The sequence below is a fragment of the Gavia stellata genome, chromosome 4 (genome assembly GCF_030936135.1).
Source record: "Gavia stellata isolate bGavSte3 chromosome 4, bGavSte3.hap2, whole genome shotgun sequence".
Lineage (NCBI taxonomy): Eukaryota > Metazoa > Chordata > Aves > Gaviiformes > Gaviidae > Gavia > Gavia stellata.
In genome coordinates this window covers 34,685,933-34,708,820 of record NC_082597.1, presented here as the reverse complement: position 1 = coordinate 34,708,820, position 22,888 = coordinate 34,685,933, and the positions used below count along the sequence as shown (strand labels likewise).

General features: G+C 42.9%; 1 protein-coding gene across 1 annotated transcript in view; it reads right to left on the bottom strand.

Annotated features, from left to right (window-relative positions):
- Nucleotides 1–14,243: 14,243 nt before the first annotated feature.
- The window catches only part of ANO6 (anoctamin 6), a 50,649-nt gene continuing 42,004 nt past the window's right edge, over nucleotides 14,244–22,888 (bottom strand). The window contains exons 18-20 of the mRNA XM_009816909.2: nucleotides 19,977–20,176; nucleotides 19,408–19,513; nucleotides 14,244–18,478 (exon numbers count right to left, since the gene is read on the bottom strand). Coding sequence (XP_009815211.2) covers nucleotides 18,272–18,478; nucleotides 19,408–19,513; nucleotides 19,977–20,176 — 513 coding nt within the window. The 3' untranslated portion in view covers nucleotides 14,244–18,271. The remainder of the gene's footprint in view (nucleotides 18,479–19,407; nucleotides 19,514–19,976; nucleotides 20,177–22,888) is intronic.

The following is a 22,888-nucleotide window of genomic DNA, read 5'->3' as shown; positions in this document are numbered from 1 at the left end:
TTTAGAAATAGACCCTATATTAGATCACATCATAACAGCGTCTATCCCAGAGGGCAGAAATAAACTGCTTAAATAACATCATTATTGCCTTTGTGAATGCTTATATGGGTAACTCTGAGACTTGTAGCTTGTTGGACGATGGGGCTGGATTGCTGAAGAGTGGGCAGGCGGCCGTGTCTGCTCACTATTAACGGCAGTGGTGGGGTCTCTGTCAGAGGGGGTTCTCCTTGGGTACCCCTGGGGAACAGCCGCCAGCAGGACCTGCCCCGCTGTCAATAGCGTTGCATCATTTGGGAACGTGTTGATGGTTGACGGCAGGTTTGCGTCTGATGTATAGGCAATTCTGAACTTTATTAAAGCTGCCTTTCACTTGAGCTAAAGGGAGGAAGGATTGAGAGCTGGGGGGAGGGGCTAAATTCACTAAAAAGGAAGCACCTAAAATCAGAAGCACCATAGATAAGTGAGTACAGGAAAAATAATTCAGTTGCTGCCTTGCTCCTCTTTGCCCTGTCTTTTGAAAGCGCAGTGGAACTCCATACTGCACCTTTAGATGAAGAGCAGAGTGGTATGTGACTTACAGGCTTTCCCTTACATGAGGAGGAATTGCTCTCCTAATCCATCAGACAGGTAAATTGCGCTGCATTTAGCCAGTAAAAAGTGGGTATTGGAGGAAACAGCCCATTAAATTACCATTTAATAGTCCTAGAGAAATGTTTCTGAAGAAATAGATCACAAAGGTGTGAGAGAGCAACCAAGTCTCTCATCAGCTCCTGGTTTTCAGTTTGGAAAAAAGGAGGCAGCGCCCGGCTCTGGGTGCGTCACAGCTTAGAGTATGTCCCTTTAAAATCTTCTTATTCATCGCCGCACAGGCGTGAGCCACAGGTGCTACACAGGTTGGGCGTTACATACAAGTGGTATCTTGGATGCTGTAGGAGACTTTTCCACAACCGAACCCCCAAAATGCCTCCAGCCACCCCTTCACCAGCCCTGGAAATAAAGTGGGGTTATCCACTCTTTATTCCTGTTTTTTGTTTTACTGGCATTTCAAATCCTAGCACAGGCCGAGTGAGGTGGCGGGGCATGGCTCGGTGAAGGCTTTGGGTGAGGCGTTGCGGAGGGCTGGAGCCGTGCTGGCTGCATGGGGCTGCCCTCACCCCGGAGCGGTTTCGGTCCCACGACCGCCCCAACCCTCTGATCCACTCTACCTCTCCCCAGCCCCTTCAGGGATCGCTTAGCTCATTAGCACAGCAGAAGACTAATCAAGCAGCAGCACTGACTACTTTTCTAGTGGTAGGAAAAAACCCCTAATTCGGATTCTTATTGGGGGGACTCAACCTCAGGCTGCCTCTTCCAGACGAAGCTGCACAGTGTGGAGCTGACGGCTGTTGCAGGTGAGGGTGTTGTGTGCGGGGCCGGGCAGTCTGTCTATTGGCACTTCAGCAGAAATCCCACCTTCTCAAGAGAAAAAAAGTTGGTTCTTTTTCTTTGTCCCATTTCTTCCACTCTGCTTGCACCGACAGATTTCTGCTCGAGATTTCCCTTTTGATGAACTGGTATTTTTTCCTGAAGAGAAATAGGCTGTGTTGAAAAATTCCCAGTCAGCTGCATCCAGGACAATTTAAAAACTTCCCAGAGAGCCAGTCCTGGTAGCAGTGTGGCACGTGGTTAGAAAACCAGCCCGCAAACGGCCCTCAGGATTGGAACAAGCCTTCAGAAAGAGCCCAGGGGTGTTGCAGGTACGGCGGGTGAGCAGAGGGGAGGGAAACCCAAGGGCTGGATGTCAGCAGTGGTGCCAAACGGGGCTCCCACCGCCTGCCAGGGGAAACGGGGGGTCATGTCGTGTTTCTGGTTCATGGCAGGAGCGGGGAGGGGCAGCGGCCGAAGGGTGGCTTCCAGCGCTGGGACTTGTGGCTCTGGTCCCTCATGTGAGCCCATACTGGCCATAAGCTGGTGGTGATGAGTTTGCAGGATGGGACCTTAAGTTTGTAAAAAAAAAAAAAAGAAAAAGAAAAAAAAAGGTATAAAATTGAAAGCCTGACTTTGGATGGCCATATCTCATGGAGAGAAAATCCGGCCGCTGGAGCACTCCCCTTCTGCTTTTCCTCATTCAAAAATGCAAGTTGAAGTAGGAGCTCACTCCCGCTGCAGGTACCCGTACTGCTGTTCCCCGTGATAGGACCACGCTTCGCCCTGGGGCTTCCCAAAACAGTGAGAATACTTGTGCTAATATTAGTAAAACTAATCTGGTTTTACAATGAAGAAAGCAGTTTTAAAATAAATCCAGGCTTTAAAAAGCAATGCGAATCAATACTTCATTTAATGCAGTATCGTACATCTCATTTTATTTCTAAGCTAAAACATCAGTAACAAACGTAAACAATATATCAGAAAATATTGCATACCTTTGTAACTGATGTAAATATCCAAGTTTTTTTTAAAATTGCAAGATTCTTTGTGTATTGTGCTTTTTTCTAATTTACAATCCTGAAAATTTGTTCAGTCACGTTTGCTACATACCTAAGATCCAGATCCAAGAGCACACAGATGTCTTAACTAAATATTCCTCTAACACTTAAGTTTACAAATATGAATCTTAAAAACCACCTAGCACCTATGTAGCTTTTTTACTGATTGATACAAAAGTGATGGAACTTTTTCCACCCTTCAACAAGTTATAATAAGCATATAAAGCACTGATCAGGTTTTCATCAAACCTCCCAGCAAGGATAAAAACCAAACACACTTCTCGGCAGACACAGAGCATTGAAAACCAGCCTAAAAGTGAAATTAAACCAATCTTAAAATCAACTCTGTTTGACAACTGAAATTTTCAGTCCTAGTCAGTATCAGGTATCGAACTATAAATGGTCTCAAAGCATTTATTAATGTCACTAATGGGAAAGGGTCACATAAAATCTGGATTTTTTTTATTTCAGTCAAATTGCATGACAAAGCTAGGAAAAGTTAGGCCTCTGGTGTTACCTGCTCTATGTTATGGACTTAAATGTATTTTAGCAGCAATACTTCGGTCTTAGGGCTTTGTGGAATTATGTTAATTTTCACACCGTGAGATCTGTAGATCAATATGGACATATATATATTTGCTCATTCACACACTTTCTATGGAGTGAATATCATTCACTCTTTTTTTTGTCATCACTAAGCTGATTCATCTAAATTGAATCTGTTAATGCAAAATACATTTTTTTTTCTATTATCACACACAAATCCTTGCAGAAAGGTTCTTGGCTAAAGTACAGTGTTTCTGGTCCAAGCTGGGAAGAAAGATGAGGAGGAGGAGGAGGAGGAGGGAAAAGAGGAGCAGTGAGGAACATTTCTCCTCTTCCTCCCACCATGGGTGAGTGTCCGGGGCCCATCCTGGGATGCTGAAGGATTTGACTGAAATCAGACTTCCCTGGCTTCAAACTTGGCAGGAGTGCGCTCAAATACTGGATGGTAGCTGGGATAAGAGTTAGATGGGAAAGACTCTCTGAGTTTCTTCTAATGAAATAATTTTATACTGTCATTTTAGATAATTACACATTGGCATAGGGACCTCAGTCTGCTTTCCCCAAATCCCAGCTGAAAATGCTTTACTCCAGCCTTTTCCAGGCTTTTAAATTTGTTTGTGGAAAATTTCCCAAGGTCTTGGGTTTGCCTTGGGTTGTGGAATATAAAACAGTTTGGACTCTTAGAAACTCTCTGGGGAGGGAAAATACTTCCCATTCAGCTCCAGTAAAAAAAAAAAAAAAAAAAATTTTTTTTTCTTTTTTACTCAATTTTAAAGGTAGCGAAGAGATAGAAAATTAATTCCGTAAAGTTGCCTTTTTGTGGAGCAATTGATGCACGAATGTTAGCAGGTTAAACAAACTGGTCTCGCTGTATTGGAAAGCACTGCGGACAGCAGGCCTGTAAATAGATTGAAAAGGAAAATATGCTGGGAAATGCTTGCCATGAAATTAATTAGGTGTTTAAATAGGAGGAGCTGATTTCTGTAAAACCAAGAGTGCCTTTTAATCTTCCAAAGTGGTTCTGAGATTCAGTCCTCAAGCGGAAGAAGTCCTAGAAGGCAGCTCTAATGAGTTGGTAAGCAAAGGACACGGACCAGTGAATAAGGCGGCAATATCTGTTTTACAAATACATAGAGACAGCTTCATTGCTGTAATGTATTCATCATGCAGCAGTAAAAGCACTCTGGCCCCATGTCTTGAGGAACATTCAAGTTTTACTATTATTGCAGTGTGTTGCATGTCCTGCTTGGTGTTACTGCACACTCAGTATATCTTTTGGGCTTGTAATTGGGGTGTGTTGGGGGGCGTTTCTTTATACTCAAATAATCACAGGCCAGATTTTCAAGGAGTGTCAATATGTCTGGCTGCAATGGAGTCAGTGGGACCAAACTCCTTTAGACCGGCTAAGGATCTGGTCCTGCGTGCTTAAAAATAGCCTAATGAGGGAAGGACCCACCTACCTACTGAGAGGTTTCATGACCTACTTCTGCAGCTCTCCTCCTCATTCAGGAAGGCTCTGCTGGGCTTCTGCTTCTTCATCTCCTTGGTCTCCCCCAAATCGCTCACAAAAGCAAATTCCACCAGAGAGAGACATAGCTGCTTCTGCATATATTAATAATACACAGCTCTATAAATGATTAATAAAAGATACCAGTGACTTTGAGTTATGGTGTAGTAATTCACACTTAGCTGTTTAGATGGCTCTCAGCCTTCATCCTGGCGTTACACAAGGCACCTGGGATGAATGATTACCCTGTCATGCAGACCGTTGTTTCTAGTTGCTTGAATTGAGCTCTGCACATATCGGACGGGATCATACAGCTGATGATGGCACACCAGAGAGACCTTGCCCACCACATGGATGGTCAAAATCAAAATGATCAATTTTTCAAATAGCTTTATGATGCATCTGTGGGAATGCTGCTAGCCATAGACTGCAAGGGCTCCATCCTTTGGTGTGCTGGGGACCTAGAGCTGGTCCAAAGAGGTGTTAAACTTGTGACCATATTTTATCACATGTGCAGACACTTTGGTGGATCCTATGAAGTGCCTAGTGCAGAGCGAGGCCCTGCTGCTCCTCCAGTGATGAATGTGGTCACGTTGTCTTTTTCCAGCTGTTCACTCCACGGGAAGTCACTGCACTTTCTGCTGTGCCTCTCCATGTTCTCCATGATGTTTGTGTTTGTGTGAGATCTATGCCTGAAAAGGGAATACTTCATTTTTAGAAAGTTTTGCAAAGATGAGATTGTGTTTAAAACAAAACAAAACAAAACAAAACAAAACAAAACAAAACTGAGAAGCTGGGGGCTTAGTAAATTAAATTGCCTACGTGTGATAGAGAACAGAAGCAGAAATACAACCTTGCCTGGTCACCTGCAGACAACTGAGCCAGTTCCCGTTTACTCCAGGTGATTCACCACATCCCAACGTCAATTAAAATGGATCAGAAGGATCACACCTGAAAAGTGCCAGTTTTTCTCTGTTAATTGCAAAGGGATCCTAGGGTGGCTTGCTCGAATATAGATGTCTACACTCCAGAGCCCTAAAACTTGGGGAGGTGAGGCTTAGCCTTTAAATCCCTGTTTTCCCTATCCTCTATCACATTCTGTCGGGGTGACAGTACACAGGAGATATTTTATACGATGTCTCCTTAGCCCAGGCGAGTGGAAGGCCTCAGTCATCACTAACATCCTGTTCATCAAATAATACTCAGTGTTAAAATTCTGTAGTTAAAAAGTGACTCTGCTGATGTGGAGCTTGTAGGGTGTAAAATCCCCACAGAAACCTTGTCCCTGATGATGGTCTGCAAATGGGAGGTGGAAAATCTGGTTGCGTTGTCCCAGATGGAAGGATAAACTCCAAAGTATTTCGATCAAGAATTGAAGCCTGGCTCCTCTTCAGAGGAAAAAATGGGGCCTCAGGAAAGAGTTTGGTGCCTTTGTGCTGGTTTCTGAGAGAAACAAACCTTTCAGGGGAAACAATGCTAATAGAGTCATTGCTTTGGCACATGAGCCCTGCTGGAAAGAAAGTCTGTTAATCCCCTCTATAGTCTCTCTATTTATACCCTTAGGCTGCACATAAACTGGCCAAGTACAAGAACAAAAGCTGACTAGAAATATCTCCTGTGACTGTTGTTCTCATGAGCTATTATCCCCTTTATTAAGGATCAGGCTAAGAACCACCTCTGTTAAGGACAATGTTCTGCGAAGAAATGTGATTATCATGCTGATTTAGGTGAAACTTGGCCCTGTGGCTTGCCTCTCCCTCTGCCCTCGCTGCCCATTTTTCTTATTGTGCTTTTAAGTGGCGGTGCCATCAGCCAGGCTGGAGGAATGCCCCGACCCCAGCCGTGTCCCTTGCTCAGGAGCGAGCCGGGGCGGCGGGGCGGCTGGGCTTGCACATGCACCAAGATCAGTATCCGTCTAGAAGTACAGTTTGTCTTCTCAGCCATTACCTTAAGACATTTGGTAATATGATTCTTACAATAAAAAGGAAAAAAAAAATCTTGGACTACATATCTGTGTGTCACCTTAGAGACGGGATCTTCTGGAGAAGGGCAAGGCGTGGGGCTGTTCACCAGACCACTGGTGTCCTTTGTTGTGTTCCTTTGATTACCATCATTTTAGAAATGAATGCAATTTATGTTTCATTCGTTTCTTTAATATATTTGAAGCTCATTAATAATTATGATTATCTTCTCTGCAGTTTTGATTTCATGAAAATAAAAATCCATGCCAACATCCTCTTTCACCGTGACTGAACGGAGATGTACCTTCTTGACTTGGAAGGCAAGTACAGCCCTGGTTCCTTTGGGTCAGTCAAATCCAAAAAGGAAAATAAACCAAAGACGACTTTTCTGATCTTCCTCCCCAGTACATTTCCAGAGACTTTTGGAGAGCTTCATCCTTCATGGAAATGCACCATTGATGGGGAAGATGCTTTGGAAATGTAGAGTGCAAACAACTCCAGTGGTTTTGCTAGAGAAAAAGGAGAGGAGGGGAATTCGTCATACTTGGCTGTACTGAACACAATATTTCCTCCTGGGAAAGCTGTTTGTCTGCATCATGAATCGCTGTGATATACCTTAGGTTCCTGCAGTTACAGTTGTTGAAAAGATTTGATTAGACTTATCTATAACAGCTTTAGAAACTGTGACCAAATGTAATGTTTCCATTCACATATTAGGTATGACTGAGGATAAATCATTAGGTAACGTGGACTTAATGAGTCTGTGAACTGAATGATGGAGATTCTTGAAGTAAAGTAGTAAATTACTTTTTCAGACTATGTGGTTACAATTTTCTAACCCTTCCAATATTGGACAATCAAAAATTTTATCTACAGGATACCCTGACCTTTCAAGTCGTAATCCCATTTAAGGCCAGACAACAGGAATAAATTAAATCAATGCAAAGAGCGACAAATCAATTTGTGGGATTTTCGTACTTGTTGAGCTATGATACTCATTTGTGAAATGAAAGTAAGCTACTCTAATAACGGCTTAATTATAGATAGGCCAGGTGACGCTGTTGGTATTTAAAGACAGAGGATGCTTATATTTAAAGAGCTGAAACTCCTGTCACAGTGGAAAGATAAAGCAAAAAAGGATAATGAGATAAGGAGGGGTAAGTGTTTAGGCTTATGCCTGAGGCTGACCAGGGCCAGATGTTGGACTTAGATGTGGTGGCGCTGGATTCTTATAAGCGTGCTGCTGCTAAGAGAGCCCACCAGTGTGGGACAGAGAAGAACTGCCCTGATCCCATTTTGACCATAAGCTACAAAGTACAAGTCCTCTTTCTTTGCAAGACCAAGTGAAAACCAAAAGCAACAGGAGAAAGCAAAGATTTGGGAATTTTTGCACAAATTTGACTCATTCTGAGATTTCAAAGTTGGTGAATCAGGTATTTCTAATTTTTGTAAAAGCAAGACAAATCAGAATGTGTTTCTTAGATGTGCACAAATCAGGCAATCCTGAATCTGGAGGAGGGAAAAGCAATCCACGTCAGAGTCGAGGTTGAGGCATGCTTATATCTTTTTCCTGGGTGAAGAAGAGAGAAGTTGGAGAACCTATTGTCCACCTCACTGAAGATTGTCTCTTTGGGCTTGACTGTCTGAATCCACAGCTCATCTCTTGCCCGTTAAATCGGGAATGATCTCCTAAGAGGGTGTTGTACAGAGCCACTAACACCCATGTAGGAGCTACAGCAGCAAATACGGGAGGAGAACCACTGGGAATGTCCTGATTGGTTATTGTAAGAATTTCTTTCTCTATTAAAAAAGGTCTATTTAAATATTTTGTGAGTTTTTCTTTCCCTGAGAATTCAGCTTTTATTGAAGAAGGATATCTGGAAAATGAAAGCAGTCTTCCTGAGCCAGCTGTTTGCCAGTGTTGTTAGCGTCTCTTTGAGAAGCCACTTCTGAGAACAAGCCTTGCTCCTTCGCAGGTCCTCCAGCATCCTCCTGGCTAAACCTTGGTTGATGTTCAGCTTCCTTAGGGGGTTTGAATTTGCCCCACTTTTGCATTCCTTCTGGCCTCGGCTCTGCATTTTGAACCTGTGTGTTTGCAAATTAAGACATCACAAATTGCTCACTCCTGCTCTAGCAAAGACAGGGATTAATACTAATCTTTTTTTACTCAACAATAGAAGTTGTATTTAATCTAAGATCTGTTAAATTTAATACTGATAAATTGAGCACTTTCTTAATGTATGTTCACATTCTGTCTTAGTCTATTATATACGTGTGGTACAAATGTGAGGCATTGGCTTTGTAAACACACAAATAAAGACAAAGAGAGAAAAAGAATTTGCAAACCAAGTTAACTTTTCTGTGAAGTAATGGAGCTGTGGGAGCTGCAGTTCGTCCCGTGCAAGGCTGAGGGTGGCTCAGCCAATCTAATACACCATTACCCCTGAAAAGGGCATGTCCGATCCCCCAGTTTCTGGCTGTGCGCTCCCTCACCCCTTGCACTGGTTCTGGTGCTGGTTGGATCTGTAATGGGCTGGTTTGACTCGCTGATCCAGAATAAAACTGAATAGGTAAAAATGGGGGTAATCTTCTGCTGGACTGGTGGGTTGCATTGTCTTCACAAAGGGCCTGAGGAATTCTGTGCAGAAGTGCACAGTGAAGGTTGATGGAGAGGGGGAATGAGAACCCTTTTGGTAGCAGAATTCTGTCAGACCCACTCAGCTGCCTCTTCCACCTCCCCAGCCAGGACGTGGGTCCATGAGGGTAAAAAGCAATCCAAGCAGGTGCCGCTGTCCTACCTTGCTGTGCCCTGCCATGACATGCCGCTCTTTCCGTGCACCAGCAATTGTGCCCATCTGGCCCTACAATGAGCTGGTTCAGCATGCTAGACTGGCAGAATAATATTCGGTATTTGTACTGTTTTAGTTCGGTGTCTCCCATTTTTGCATCCTGAGCTAGTTCTCCAGGGTGTCAGATGAACAAGTGATAGCAGAGAAATGTGCAGGAAAGCTTGCCTGGGGACACAGAAGGTGCTTGAACTATGACAGAGGTGGCTTAGATTAGTTGAAACTGTGGGCTGCAGTTCTACAACATATCTGTTTTCTGCATGTCTGTGTCCCCTTTGCCTGGATGAATTTGGGAGGCACAGTTACATTTTATGTCTGACTGATTTTTCAGCTGTACAAAGCCATATGTATACAATGGACCTAACTCTGATACCTGGCTTGCAAAAATCTCTTCTTACCCACAGGATGCTGAGAGGAGCCTACAAGAGGGAGAATCTATCTAAAGAACAAAGGTCCATCAATATTTTTAATAAGATCATACACAGACATGAAAAACAAAACCCAAATTACCAACTCATGTTCAGTCGTCAAAAATGTCCGCAGCTGGTCCAATTAATTTGATAAGGTACAAAAATTAGCAAATAACTTACCTTAGACTCTGATAAGGCTGAACGGGACTGTAAGAAATAGATGTACCTGTATTTCCAGCCCCATCCATACGTCAAGTACAGCGGTGAGAAAAAATTCCAGCACCGTTCCCATATGTACTGTAGATCATACTTGAACTGCTTGCTACTTCGGGCATCCTTCTTGTAGTAAGGTCCCGGTACCTGATTGAGTTTGTCGTGTGGGTGATGCCTCGGTGAGCTATGCACACCTTCTGTGTGCCCGGGACTGCTAAAGGCCGTTGGAGAACTAGAGCAGTCATTGTCTTTGATTTAGTAGCAAAACCTGTTTTCATTACTTGGTCTCAAGTCCTGAGGACAGCCCAGATCCTCCAGCACTGGAGCTTTCAATAAGACATTGTTTGTTCTGCTGCGCTGTCAATAAGATGTCACTACTTTAGCTGCAAGATAAGAAAGGATTTGTTAATGGCTCCTCTTGGGGGATGGTGACATTTTTTTCCCCTTGTAGATCACTGGGGAAAAAATATGGGAGCAGGCTGACAAGGAAAGAAAATCAGTTCAGCTTATTTTTTGTATTTATGCCTCCCAATTAAAGCTTTGAGTTATGAAGAACACAAATGCAGCCTTGTCCTTTTATTTGTAGTCGTGTGTGAAAACGGTGATATAATATGCAATGTGCATATTGTATATACCTTCTTAAGAGAAAAAAAAAAAGATACTTCAGCACCTCTTTAAAAGAAAACTGCTGTGAGCTGTAACAGGTCTATAATCCGCCGCTAACCTGGAAGTACGGTACTCTACGAGAGGCTGACCAGTTTTTGCCTTTCCCAGAGCTAAGTCAGTCGTTACTAATTAACAGCAGATATGGCAAGAATTTTTCAGCTCTTGCTTTGGCGCAGCCCTCAGCGCCGTAACCCGGGGATGGAGCTGCTCCCACCCTCGCCTGTCACCTCTGCCTCTGGCCGACACCTCCTGCACAGCCCTGCCTGGTGTCGCCTCTGCCCCGGCTGCACAGCAGGCTTCTGCCGTCCCAGCAGCCCCTGGTCGTCCTGGGGTTTTCAGAGACATTCTGGCAATCTCAGAAATAACAATGCCATATTCTTTGCAAAACCGCATTTAAGACAACGGTTAAGGGCCTGATTCTGCCAGTTTTTAGCCGCCTGTATAATCTTCTACGCAGTTAAAGTTATGAGCACCCGGGGGCACGTCTGAACTTGAAAAATTCACTTGGCTTCAGGTGAAACGTGAGTTCAAGGCACAACAGTTGCCCCTGAATAGGGATATTCAGAGGACCCAGACCAGGTGCCAAGACCGGCCCCGCCTGTTTGCAGTGGTGCACGGGACTCTTAAAGGCACAGCCCAGCCTGGTCAGCTGGGTAACCAGCTCAGGAGGCGGGCAAGTCCCTTTTCTTTCACTCAGTGAAATAATCGCGGCGTGAGGAGCAGATTTGGTTGCCTTTTGGTAGATTTCTTGTGCTGCAGAGGTGAGCCCAGGCTGCACTGGTCCCTGGCAGGGGCTGCCCAGGGGCTGCCCGTCCCCCTGCCCCGTCCCCCCCGTGTGTGACCCCCCGCCAGGCTGGCCGTGCTGCCACAGCCCCCCCTGCCAGCACAGCCCCCCCTGCCAGCACAGCCCCCCATGCCAGCACAGCCCCCACGCCACCACAGCCCCCCGCGCCACCACAGCCCCCCATGCCAGCACAGCCCCCCATGCCACCACAGCCCCCCGCGCCACCACAGCCCCCCACGCCAGAAGAGCCGCCTGTGCTGCCGGACTGCCCCGCCCGGTGCGCCAACGGAGGGGTTGGCCCGAGGCAGCCCCGGGGTGTCTGGGGGGAGGCAGAGCCCCTGCGTGCCTATGCTGGCACGGCCACCGAAGTGTTCATTTCACGGGACAAGTAACCTTAACCCCTGGCTCACCTCCTGGTAGCCAGGCTGCTCCGTAAAACCCGAGAACGTGAGGAGCCCCAAGTGCCATCGACCCTTGCGGGGGGATGGATGCTCAGGGCTGAATGCCAGGCTGGGGGTATGGTCACTATTTCCGCCGATTTGTGGGCTCCGGCAAGTGAAGATCCTGCAGTGCCCTTGCCACAGAGGCTTACGTGGAACTCTGCTGGCTCTGAACAGCCAGACCGGTTTAGAAAATGGCTGCATGAATGAGCACAATACTGCTGTAACAGCAGACCCGCTGCTGGGAGCCAAAGGGGATCCCGGAGTGGGGAGGTAAGGCAATAGCTGCAGGTGGTTGTGGCTCCCAGCACAGCTTATTTAGTCACTTTTTGTGTGACGTCCACCCAGAAGCAGAGAAATGATGTGAGAGACTTAGAGGGATACTACATCAAATCTAAAAAAATGAAATACCTGATACTGTGTTAATGCTATCAGAGTTGGCTGTAAGTTCCCTCGTGTTGTACAATTTAAGAATTCTCCTATAAACTCTCTCTTCCTATGCTAGAGGTGGCTTTTGGTGTCCTGGCCTGTGCTCACTGCACTATGGAATGCAGTGGGATTTTTTCCGTGGTCTGTGTCGCATGCTTTTTCTTCTTTTTCTTTCTCTTCAGCATTTAGGAGATTACCATAGCCTACATATTTATAGAGAATAATGTATCTTGATAAAATTGGATGGAAGACTTTTTTTCTTTACTGGAAAAGAGCATCTTGCAGTGCGAGGCAGGCGGGAGTTACGTTCTTTACAGTTGGCAGAACACCCATCAGTGTGTACATGTGTGTTGGAAAGAGGGTAGAGGATACGTGTTCGCATGTGCACTTCCATACACTGTGCTAGGACTGCCTGGAATAACCAGAGAACTGATGAATCCGTTCTAAAAGCAAGAGAAGTGGTTTAATTTCTTTGCATCTTTGCTGACTGATAAACTGTAGCCCAGTGATTAGCATTGCTTTTACAGGACAGTTGTATCAGAGAACGCAATAAAAATTGTAGAAAACAACTTTAAAAGGCTCTTGTTTTGATGCACTTCCAGCTTGTAAATATAAAACACTTTCTTCAACTTTCCTGGAAAGAATTTGTTACTATTATCAGGCTATTAAGATACATTATTTTCTTATGAGGAAAATATTGCCCCAAGCCATGTGGAGATTATTTACGACTAACCACATATGTATCTTTTCAGTGTTTTGTGTACCTGTTACTGATCTGTGGTTAAGGTCCATATAAACGCAAATAAAAATGAAGCCTGCAGCCACCAGCGCTGCTCCCCTGTATAGGAAAGGCAGCCTTATTTAGTAGATTGGAAATGACAGGTGGGCATACCAGAGAAAAATCTAGACTCGATGTGAATTGCTGATACCTTTGCTGAACTCTCTGGTGATGTGCAGGTGGAGCGCAGTGACGAGGTGGGGTGTACCAGGTGGGGCAGGGCACAGCTTGTGTTCATCTGGCACATACTGGGTATCCAAAATCAATGCAGTTCATCTGCTCTGTGACAGAAAGAATTAAAACTAAGCAGGCAACACCAGAAGTAATGTGGTACTTTGGCTATTTGTGTATTAAGTAGAAAGATACTAAAGCCTGTTCTTTGAAGGGTTTTAAATGTAGCAGTTAATTTAAAAACACACCATCCTCATACAGATTCGGCCTATGATGATACTGTATCCTTCTGCTTGTAGGAAAATAACCCTTATTATGCTTCATCATGAAGTTCCTTTTGTTCTCCCTCTGACAAAGCCAAATGGATGCAAGAGCAGCAGAACAGCTTGGGTACTGGCATCTGTATGACATGTAGCCCTTAGCAGAAAACAGGTTGGAAGTGGTGGTACCTCTGCTTCCACAACTATTATGAAGCTACACTTAAAGCAGAGCTTGGGAATCCCTAAGGGGAAAAAAAAGCAACACACCTCAACGCGAAGAAGGTCTCTGTTTAAAATTACTCTCTAACCTTCCTGTTCTCTAAGTCTTAGGAAAGGATTTCCTTGAAGTAGAGAGGAAGAGTCAGAGCAGAAGCAGAAAAGAACCGACGGATGGATGGATGGGTGGCAGGGGGACACAGGGATAGTGGACTGCCTGGAGGTGGGAGCATCACAGACTTGATCCAGATGAAGAAATAAATGATGACTCTGAAACTTAACACAGGGTTTATCATGACAGGAGTGAAAGGGTATAAAGACCTAAACTGTTTATTTGTATGAGAACATAATGGTCCTTGTCATCGACTTGGTATTGAAAGGAATGACTTCCAACTAGAGGATGCGGAAAAAAAAGGAGATAAATTTCAGTACTAGTAACAGTTTAATGGAAAAAGATTGAAAAAGAGGCGGAATATGCAAACTAGACAGGGATGACATTCTAAAAACTTAAATGTGGCATTTGGCAGCAGCAGTATCATTCATGGAAAAGCAAACAATGCTAATCAACATCAGATGTATTGTAATTTTAAAATAGACTTTATTTAATGACAATAAATACAAAGAAATCTTTATAATCAGAAACTAATAGCAAACATTCTTAGAAAAAATACAAAAAATACATTCTTACATTCTGAATTTTATCAACATACACAGAGTCTAAAACAGTGGCGACGGTCTGTAATTTATGGTGCTTGTTAAGGCAATGAAATGGTCACTGGTCCAAATTCACCCTGACTTCAACAAATCTGTACAAAGTAAGAGTCTGGCCTACATATAAAGTGTAAAAAAGAGTAAAATTGATTCATAGTTTAAAACAAATTCTGTTTTTCCCTTCAAGCAGATCTTCAAATATTATTAAAGTGACCTAGCCTAAAAAAAAAGAAAGTTACAAATACTCATATGTTGGCAAGTGCCCCCCCAGTGTTTTGTTCTGATGCCTGCGCAGAGCGCCCTGTGTACAAGCAGAGCGCATTTCAGCAGTTGGAGGTAGAGGCTACAGAAATTGCAGAGCTTAAGAGACCCTACTACTAAAATGCAATTAGGCACTCTGTTCGTTTTCCTCTTCTTTCTCTCACAGAACTGTGCTGTGAATAACACTGTGCGTATGGCAAACGGAACTGAATTCCTGATATACTGTCTTCTGAAATGAAATGTTAGAGCTACATTAGCAAGAAGCGTGGCATTTCAGAAGCAAACCACTAGAGCAAGAAGTTGACGTTGACTGGTTGATGCCCATGCAGTACTCACTGCTCTCTTCAGCCTAGCTCTCTGGACTAAGTCCCTGTCAGAGACCATTAAAACCTGCCTTCTGGTTCAGTTTAAACCAAGAGGAATTCAGTCCATGTGCCCTGAGACCAGTCTGTGATAAGAAGCACTGCCCAGAAAGCGGGGACAAGGGGAAGACTAGTTTCAAAAGTACGCTCTTGATCTGAACAAAAATGGGAACGTAAAAACACACCCAAAGCTGATTAGAATTTATTATGGGAGGAGCCCAAGTCATAGATTTACACGCTTTGCTGATGTAGCATGTTTTTTAAAACCATTATTTTAAAGGCAGGAATATAAACGCTCGATGACACTGAGGGCCAACTCTCCCTTTTGGAAAGGCTGCCAACTGATGTAAAAAAAAGAGGCAACTGAGAGAGGCCACAGGAACCAAAGGAGGAGCAGAAGACCAGGGAAAATTAGCCTTAAGCTCTGACACCGCTCACAGTGTGACCCCAGGAAAGGCACTTAATTCCTTTGTTTCCCAGTCTCTTTACCTCTCAAAGAGGGCAATAAATGCTTCCTTAAGACCAAATAATTACCTGAAATGGTCCATTTTGTGCTGCATTTTTTTTTCTTTATCACAGGATGCCTCCTTGACTGCCCCAGCCCTCCAACACCACACCTGAAAGGATGTTTAAGGCACGTTGACACTGTCATCACTGACTGGGGTATGAAAATGGCATCTCAGCTGAACACAACTGCAGCTGGTAAAGAGCCAGTTCAAAGCTAAAATCAAAAGCTGCAAGTCTGCAAGGAGCTGACTGGCCTTTCTAACCAAACTCATTTTGCACAGGGAAGTCCTGAGTACTTCACTAAAATTGTCCCACGAAACAGTTTTCTGGACAAAAGTTTGTTTTAAACAGAAGTTTGGTACACTATGCAGTGACAGGACCAGAGGCAATGGGCACAAAACACAGGAGGTTCCCTCTGAACATCAAGAAACACTTTTTCACTGTGAGGGTGACCGAGCACTGGCAGAGGTTGCCTGGGGAGGTTGTGGAGTCTCCATCTTTGGAGATACTCAAAAGCTGTCTGGACATGGTCCTGGACAGCCAGCTCTAGGTGGCCCTGCCTGAGCAAGGCGGGGGTTGGACCAGATTACCTCCAGAGGTCCTTTCACCCCCAACCATCCTGTGATCCAGGGAAAAAGTCAAACCAGTATTGAGGGGATATATTTTGATAAGAAAGTCTGTCTTGTTTAGAAACTTCTGAGTGTTTGTCCATTTGCCCAATTTATATTTGCTTCGTGGCAAATTAAAGACTTGCTATGATTTCTGGTGAAAGCAAAACAAATGGCAAAGGGTAGAATTCCCTGTGCAAAGAAGCACTGGTTCCATCACTGCTCTGGTTGACTGTCATTTATCATATGGTCTATCTTGGTTTTCTGTCCTGCATCTTTTTTTGTCTTCAGGTGGTTTTCTACACAAAGTTTTCTGGGCATTATAATAAGTAAGCTTCAGTCCTTCAGTGTCAGAAATGCAAGTGGTTCTCTGGAACCTGCGAGTTTCTTTCATCTTTCCTTGATTTTTGAACCAAGCTTTCCTCTCACGTTCTTCCATGCAATCATGCAAAGTCTTGCTGAGTGAAAGTTTGTGTATCATGACTGCTGAGAGGACTCCCTTCATGTGCTACCTCTTCTGGTTTAAAAGTTGCCGTTTCAAAGGATAGGCTTGAGGCACACAGCAGTCAGCATTTGGAAGTTTTGCCACAAAATTCAGATGTTTGATTCCTTTTGATTATTAGCGGGATAAAATACATCTTATAAAAGCTACATAGTTTCTGCAACTGAACTTCTTAATATGTAAAAAGCTATATGAATAATCTGCCTAAAAATTCTGCAAATCTATTACATTTAAGAAGAGTACAAAATTACAAACGCAATAGTAATCACCTGGTTTACAGAGCATAGGCACACTTTTGCTTTTTTAACAAGATTTTGGTTTTCAGAATTTGCAGAAATTGGTTCACTAAAATTGTTAAAAGAGAAAACAATTTAATAATCTGGAATATCACCGCTGCAGACACAAAGCAGAGCTCTACATACATGCTTAATCTGTAATTCCCTAATCCCCATTTTGCAACTGGAGCCAAAAGAGCCAAGCAGATCTGCAGCCTAATTTGGAGGTGACTGATGGCTCTAGCACGTGTATCCACACTGCTAACATCCTTCCTAGTTATTTAAAGCTTCCTAACATGGTTAAGGCATATTAAATGGTTTATTCCAATCTCCAGTTTCAATAGATTCATGGTCTTGTCAGAGGTCACTTTATCACACAACGTTGTATCACAACAGGTCCAGCTGCACATTCTTCCTATGTCAAAATCTATCAGGGAAGAGCACGGTGCCTCTGGTGTGGGAGAAATGCAAAAGACAGCCCTCCACAAATATTGATTTACTACGTGAAAAGACTTTTAACACTCATTACTGTTACAGGTAGGAGACCTTCAAGGCTATGGTCATTCAGAGCAGAACGGGCAAGTGAACTAACGAAAGTACATTGACTGGGGAAAGATAAAATGCCTGAGTTTTCTACTCACTCTGGGTGCTGTAAAGTCAGTTTGTATGCATTGATTTCAAAGGCAATTCTCCTGTTTACACAGAGATTGATGAACAGGATGGGCTTACATTCCTGCTGCTTCTTGTGATCCAAGTCCATGATTAATTGAAATATCTTGTTATCCGTTTAAGTCTCAGTATGCATAGCTAATTCAGTGTAGCACGCGACAGCTTTTAGTGTGTCAATTCCAATGGCTTAACAACATGATTTTGCATTGTATTTTCCTTCTCTTTCCTTCATGTTTTGGCTTTTCCTCTTCATTTTATAGTTGGGGTTTGCATTAGCAAGTAATCAAAACTCCTTCAGAAGACGTGATGGTATTCTTACAACAAACCGTTCTTGTTCTTAAGGTTTTATTCAAGTCAAACAAGAGATCTAACAGCCGATGCTTAAATAAAGTGGAAAGCACTCTATATATTTGAGAATTAATCTGCGTCATCTTAAGATGCTAAATAATTTTTATCTTCACATGTTAAAAAAATATGTCCTACTAAAGCTGTTTAAAAAATTGGTAACTCTTATCTGAGTCACAGTGGTTGCATTTGTCCAAGGGAAACAGGTAAATGACCAGGTAACAGTTGCAAGAAACAATGTTTAGTAAAGGGAATTAATCCAAAGTGTTTGATTAGCTATTGGTAATATCTGGACAGGTATTAGGTTGCTAAATACTGTTATTCCACATAAAAAAGGACTTATTCAGCTTTAGGTCGGAAAGTGCTGTCTACTCCTTTGATAATTTTGTCGGCTATTTTCCCGATGTTTTTTTTCACAACTTTGAGATCGTTCTCATGCAAGAGTTTCTGTGTTAGGTACTTCTCTCGTTTGACCTTGCTCTTGGTCTTTTGTGATACATCCGGAATTACATATGAAATAATAAACTTCACAAAGTATATGACATGCTGGGGAAGGTGAAAATGAAAAAACGTCAGTCAGGCTGAACAGGACATTATTATAATTATAAATGAAATGTCACATTATCTCTTAAGACTCTGAGCTGGTTCTGTACCAGTATCTATCACAGTGGAACAGTATTTTAAAAAGCAGACATGACTAATGACTAGAATAATTGTCTGATAAACAAGAATTTTGGTTTTGTAATCCTGATTTTAATAAGGACTTCTCTGCCTGCTTTAGGGGAACCCTGGTATCCAGTGCTTCCCCCCTGCATGGAAATATTGGTTACAGTTTCTTTTAAAATTGTTTTAGGTTTGTTCAAATTACTCTGGGGCAACGCTCTCTTCTCTGCTACGGGAACTCTCATCTAACCAGTTGCATGTTTCTGATGACTTCAGTAGTCCCTGGATCAGGCCCTAAGTACTTGTTACAATTAAATAATACCTAATATTCCTCTCCCTTCATCTTGGACTGACCCCCATCTTTTGTAAGCCCAGACTGTAGCTGCAGAGGAAGGAACAATTGCTTTTTGATGCTCATCTAGAGACTCAACTCTTGCAGTGACTGTCTTTATACACTTCACTCTGCTAGTGCACATGTATTATGTATTCATGATGCTTTGCGCAAACTTCCTCTAAGAATATGTAAAAATATTTTTGGTATGACCGTCCTTTCTATTTCTGATACTAAAAATCATTTTACAGTTCTTGGGAAAAGAAACTGCAAACGTGGGGTAATCCTTCTCTGATGTCGTGACTTCAGAGACTTCTTTTTCTAATGGTGCTGCACTTATTTACATCTCCCAAGCTCTTGCCCATGCTAGCACACATCGCCAGCTCTGATAGCTGTGCCTGGACAGAACGTCTTTGAAGGATCTTCTGCATGGAGGGAAGAGAAGTTTAAATAAGTAATGCTCAAAACCCTGTACACTTACCTCCATGACAATGATGAAAGCCAGCTTGGCTGCAATGACATGCCAGTAGTATATGTTATGCTCATATTGGTGCAGGTGACCAGGAGGGTAGCGGAGATCCCGGTATCTGAAAGCAATATAGGAAAGTCAGGAACTAGTTTCAGGCATCTCTGCAGTAAGGCACCGTGGCCAGAGGATGGAGCAAGACATGTCCCTGCATAATGCATCCAGGAACAGCAAGCTGCACGCAACTACAGTAATGGGTAAATGTGGTATCTGCAGAATAAGCTATATTTGGCTGAAATGTCCTTTTTTTTTGCCACTGTATTAAGAATTACTTATAAAAATTTAAAGTGCTTTTTTTTTTTTGAAGACTATCAATTATGAGAAAAACAAAATAAAGTAAGAATTTTCTGAGTAGCACAAACTTCTGGGTGAATACTTCCACTCGTTTCTGCTGTTCAAAATATGCTGGCTTTTACCGTGTTTTAACATTTCTTACTGGATATTTTTAACTGAATTAGATGATATAGATATTAAAAAAAATAATTTAGACGTCTCATTGCAAAGAATGGTTATTTGACACTTGCCTGCATGTCGTTTGGTTCCCAAACCAAGGGGAAAATGGCTTGCTTGTATTCTTGAAGTCTGATATATTGAAGACAGAAAGCGTACTGTTTATATACCCTTTCATAGTGTGACTGCTGTGACTCCCATAAGGAGGGACTGAAAAGGACCAGTAATAAACCAATCGAGGAATCATGTCAGATGTAAAAGCAATTATCATAGCCTGCATTTCAGAAAAAGACGACAAAAAAGCAGAGTAGTGTTTAAGAAATAAGCCTTAATATGTATGGCTTTGCCATATACTTAGTATTTCAAAAGTTACAGTATAAGCTAAAAATAGAAAATATGTGCTTTTCCAGTCAGTGGTTCCCTCTGTAAATGAGCACATAGTCACTCACGGGCATAAAACAATCTCTTTCTGAAATGTGCACTCTGTACAGTTTTCAAATTACACTAGCTCTGCTGGATGCCTTAAAAAAGTTATACTATACATATATACACTTATATATACATATACCTTATACACATACAGACACTTTTTTCCTCATAAGCACACAGTGAAGGTCAGCAGCCAAACTCACCTTAAAGTACTCTAAGGTAACCTTCAGCAAATGTGCTCGCTATCAGATTTACTTATGAGATGCTTAAAGAAATCCTGCCTGATGAAACTCATGGAAACAATGGAAGAGTCCTTCGATAACAGACAATTAATTTCACCAGGAAGCCTGAGGTTTGAGTAAAATAATTACATAAATTATATATATAGCTGATCCATCTCTGACCCTAGAAGCATCCCACTCTTTCTGAGGTGCTAGCCAGCCCAAATTCATCTTGGCAGTTGTTGCCTCATAAGTTTCAGTGTCAGTACATGTGGAAACTGCTCTTGATGCCAAGATAATTTTTTTAGTAGCAGCTGCATAGTGCTGTTCTACATATGACGTGACCATTTGTTTTTATCTCGCTCCCAAGAGAGTCCCTGTCCTACTCAGCCTGCTAGTCACAAGCTGGGTAAGAAATTGGATCCATGGGTTTGTTGTGGGAAGTCTTTTCTAAACTCATGAACTTCCCAAAATATCCTATTCTGGAGGACGGGTTAATTATGTTTAATCCAGTCTCCTCCTCTGCTATTGCAAATTCAAAAGGTTTCCCTGTGAGGAAGACTTTCCACTGGCAAGATCTGCAGCTGAGTGCCTAACAAGAGGCTGCCCGGCCAACTCATGACGACAGGCGTCTTTGGTGCCCAGCACCTAGGAAGGAGTGACGAGCTGCACTCCAGGGCTGAAAGAGAAGTCTTTTGTCCCACGGTGGGGGAAAAAAACACTTGACAACATGGATGGAAAGAACCAGGGCAGAGACATGGAGGAGAAAGATGTGAAGCAGGGATCTAATGGGATCAGAGGGAGAGAGGTGTAGGCAGAGAAACATAAAAGGGGCAGACAAAAGATGTAGTAAAGGTGTTTGACAGAGGAAGCAGCAAAGTTAAGGAGTAATGGGTATCAGAGGAGCATAGGAGCTGGTTAATATCTGTATTTTATTCCCCTTCATGCCAGACTGAAATTCATGCAGTCTGTATTTCCTTATTTTCATGAGATGGGGCAAAAATTGTCCACCTTCATGCAGCTTTCCTAGCAAGAGAGCCCCAGCCTGAGGAGGTATTTGTAATAGTTGTCAAAAAAGGGAAGGGGAGAGAGGAGAAAGGGTGAAAAAAAAATGCTGACACCTCTTCTACAGTTCCTCAAACAACACTTTGGTGGCAGTGCTAGCTAAAACCACCACCGTCCCTCCTGCCTCTGCCCCAGCAGTCACTCATGTATTCATGCAGCTGTGCAGCAGACCAGATCATGGCACTGATGTGGCAGGGAATCCTGTCTGGATCCACTCCCTGATCTGGTTCATCATGTGTTTGTCAAACTGCTGGTGCCAGCACAAGACAAGAGACAGCAACAAGGGGAAAAGACAGGGAGGGGAAAGGGGAAGGAGCTGAAAAGGGTGCAAGACCCATCCCACCTCAAGTAGCACCCCGGCCGAATGTTGAACACTATCCTAATGTCTTATCTTTGAGTTGGCTTACTTTGAAGTACCTGAGAAGCTAAACTCTAGGTAAGACAAAAGTTGCAGAAAAAAGACTTAAGATTGAGACTGTGGTCCAAAATTTATATTTGGTTCTCCAGAATATTGTTACAATTGAGCTCAGTTGAGAGAAAGTTAATTTGGTTGATGGGAAAGAAAAGGGAGGCATCCTAAGACTAAAATAAGCATGTTTAAAATTTTCAAGGATAAGATTTTTTTTTTGTACTGTACTCTGGCTTAAATCAAATGAAGTTGGCATGCACTTTTAAAAACTGTTTTTAAGCATTACATTCCAGTGTGTATACCAGTGTGTACATACCACTGTGCAATGAAGTGAAAAGTATGTGTTGTTTGTATTTACATGCAAAGTAGGTGTTTTTGGCTGACAAGAAATACATATTACTGTGTCTTGCAGTTGCAGGGAGAAGAGCTCACACCTAAATTACTCTGTTTTTAACTGAAGTACAAGCACAGAAGGTTTTAGTTAAATATAATTTCTTTCTGTTCATTAGCTCATCCAATCAGACCATAAATGAACTAATAGCAACTGAACAGTAAGGCAAAAAAATCCCTTCTCCCTTTGGACCAAATGAGTTTGATGCTGCTTCTGTGTATTGTTTAGAAAGATGCTGGAATACGGTATTTACACAACTTAATATTTGCTCTTACTGAATTTTTTTGCAAGGCCTCAGGTCTCCCATCTTCCTAAATCTGAACCCTGTCCCACTCTCCTCCCTGTCTCGGAATGATCTCCAGATGTGCTCCAGAGAGCTGCAAGAACAGAAATATGAAAGCTAACCCTACGGCATCCTTTAAAAGGAAAAACTTTTTTTTCTCCTGAATGATGGGCAGCATTTCACAGTAT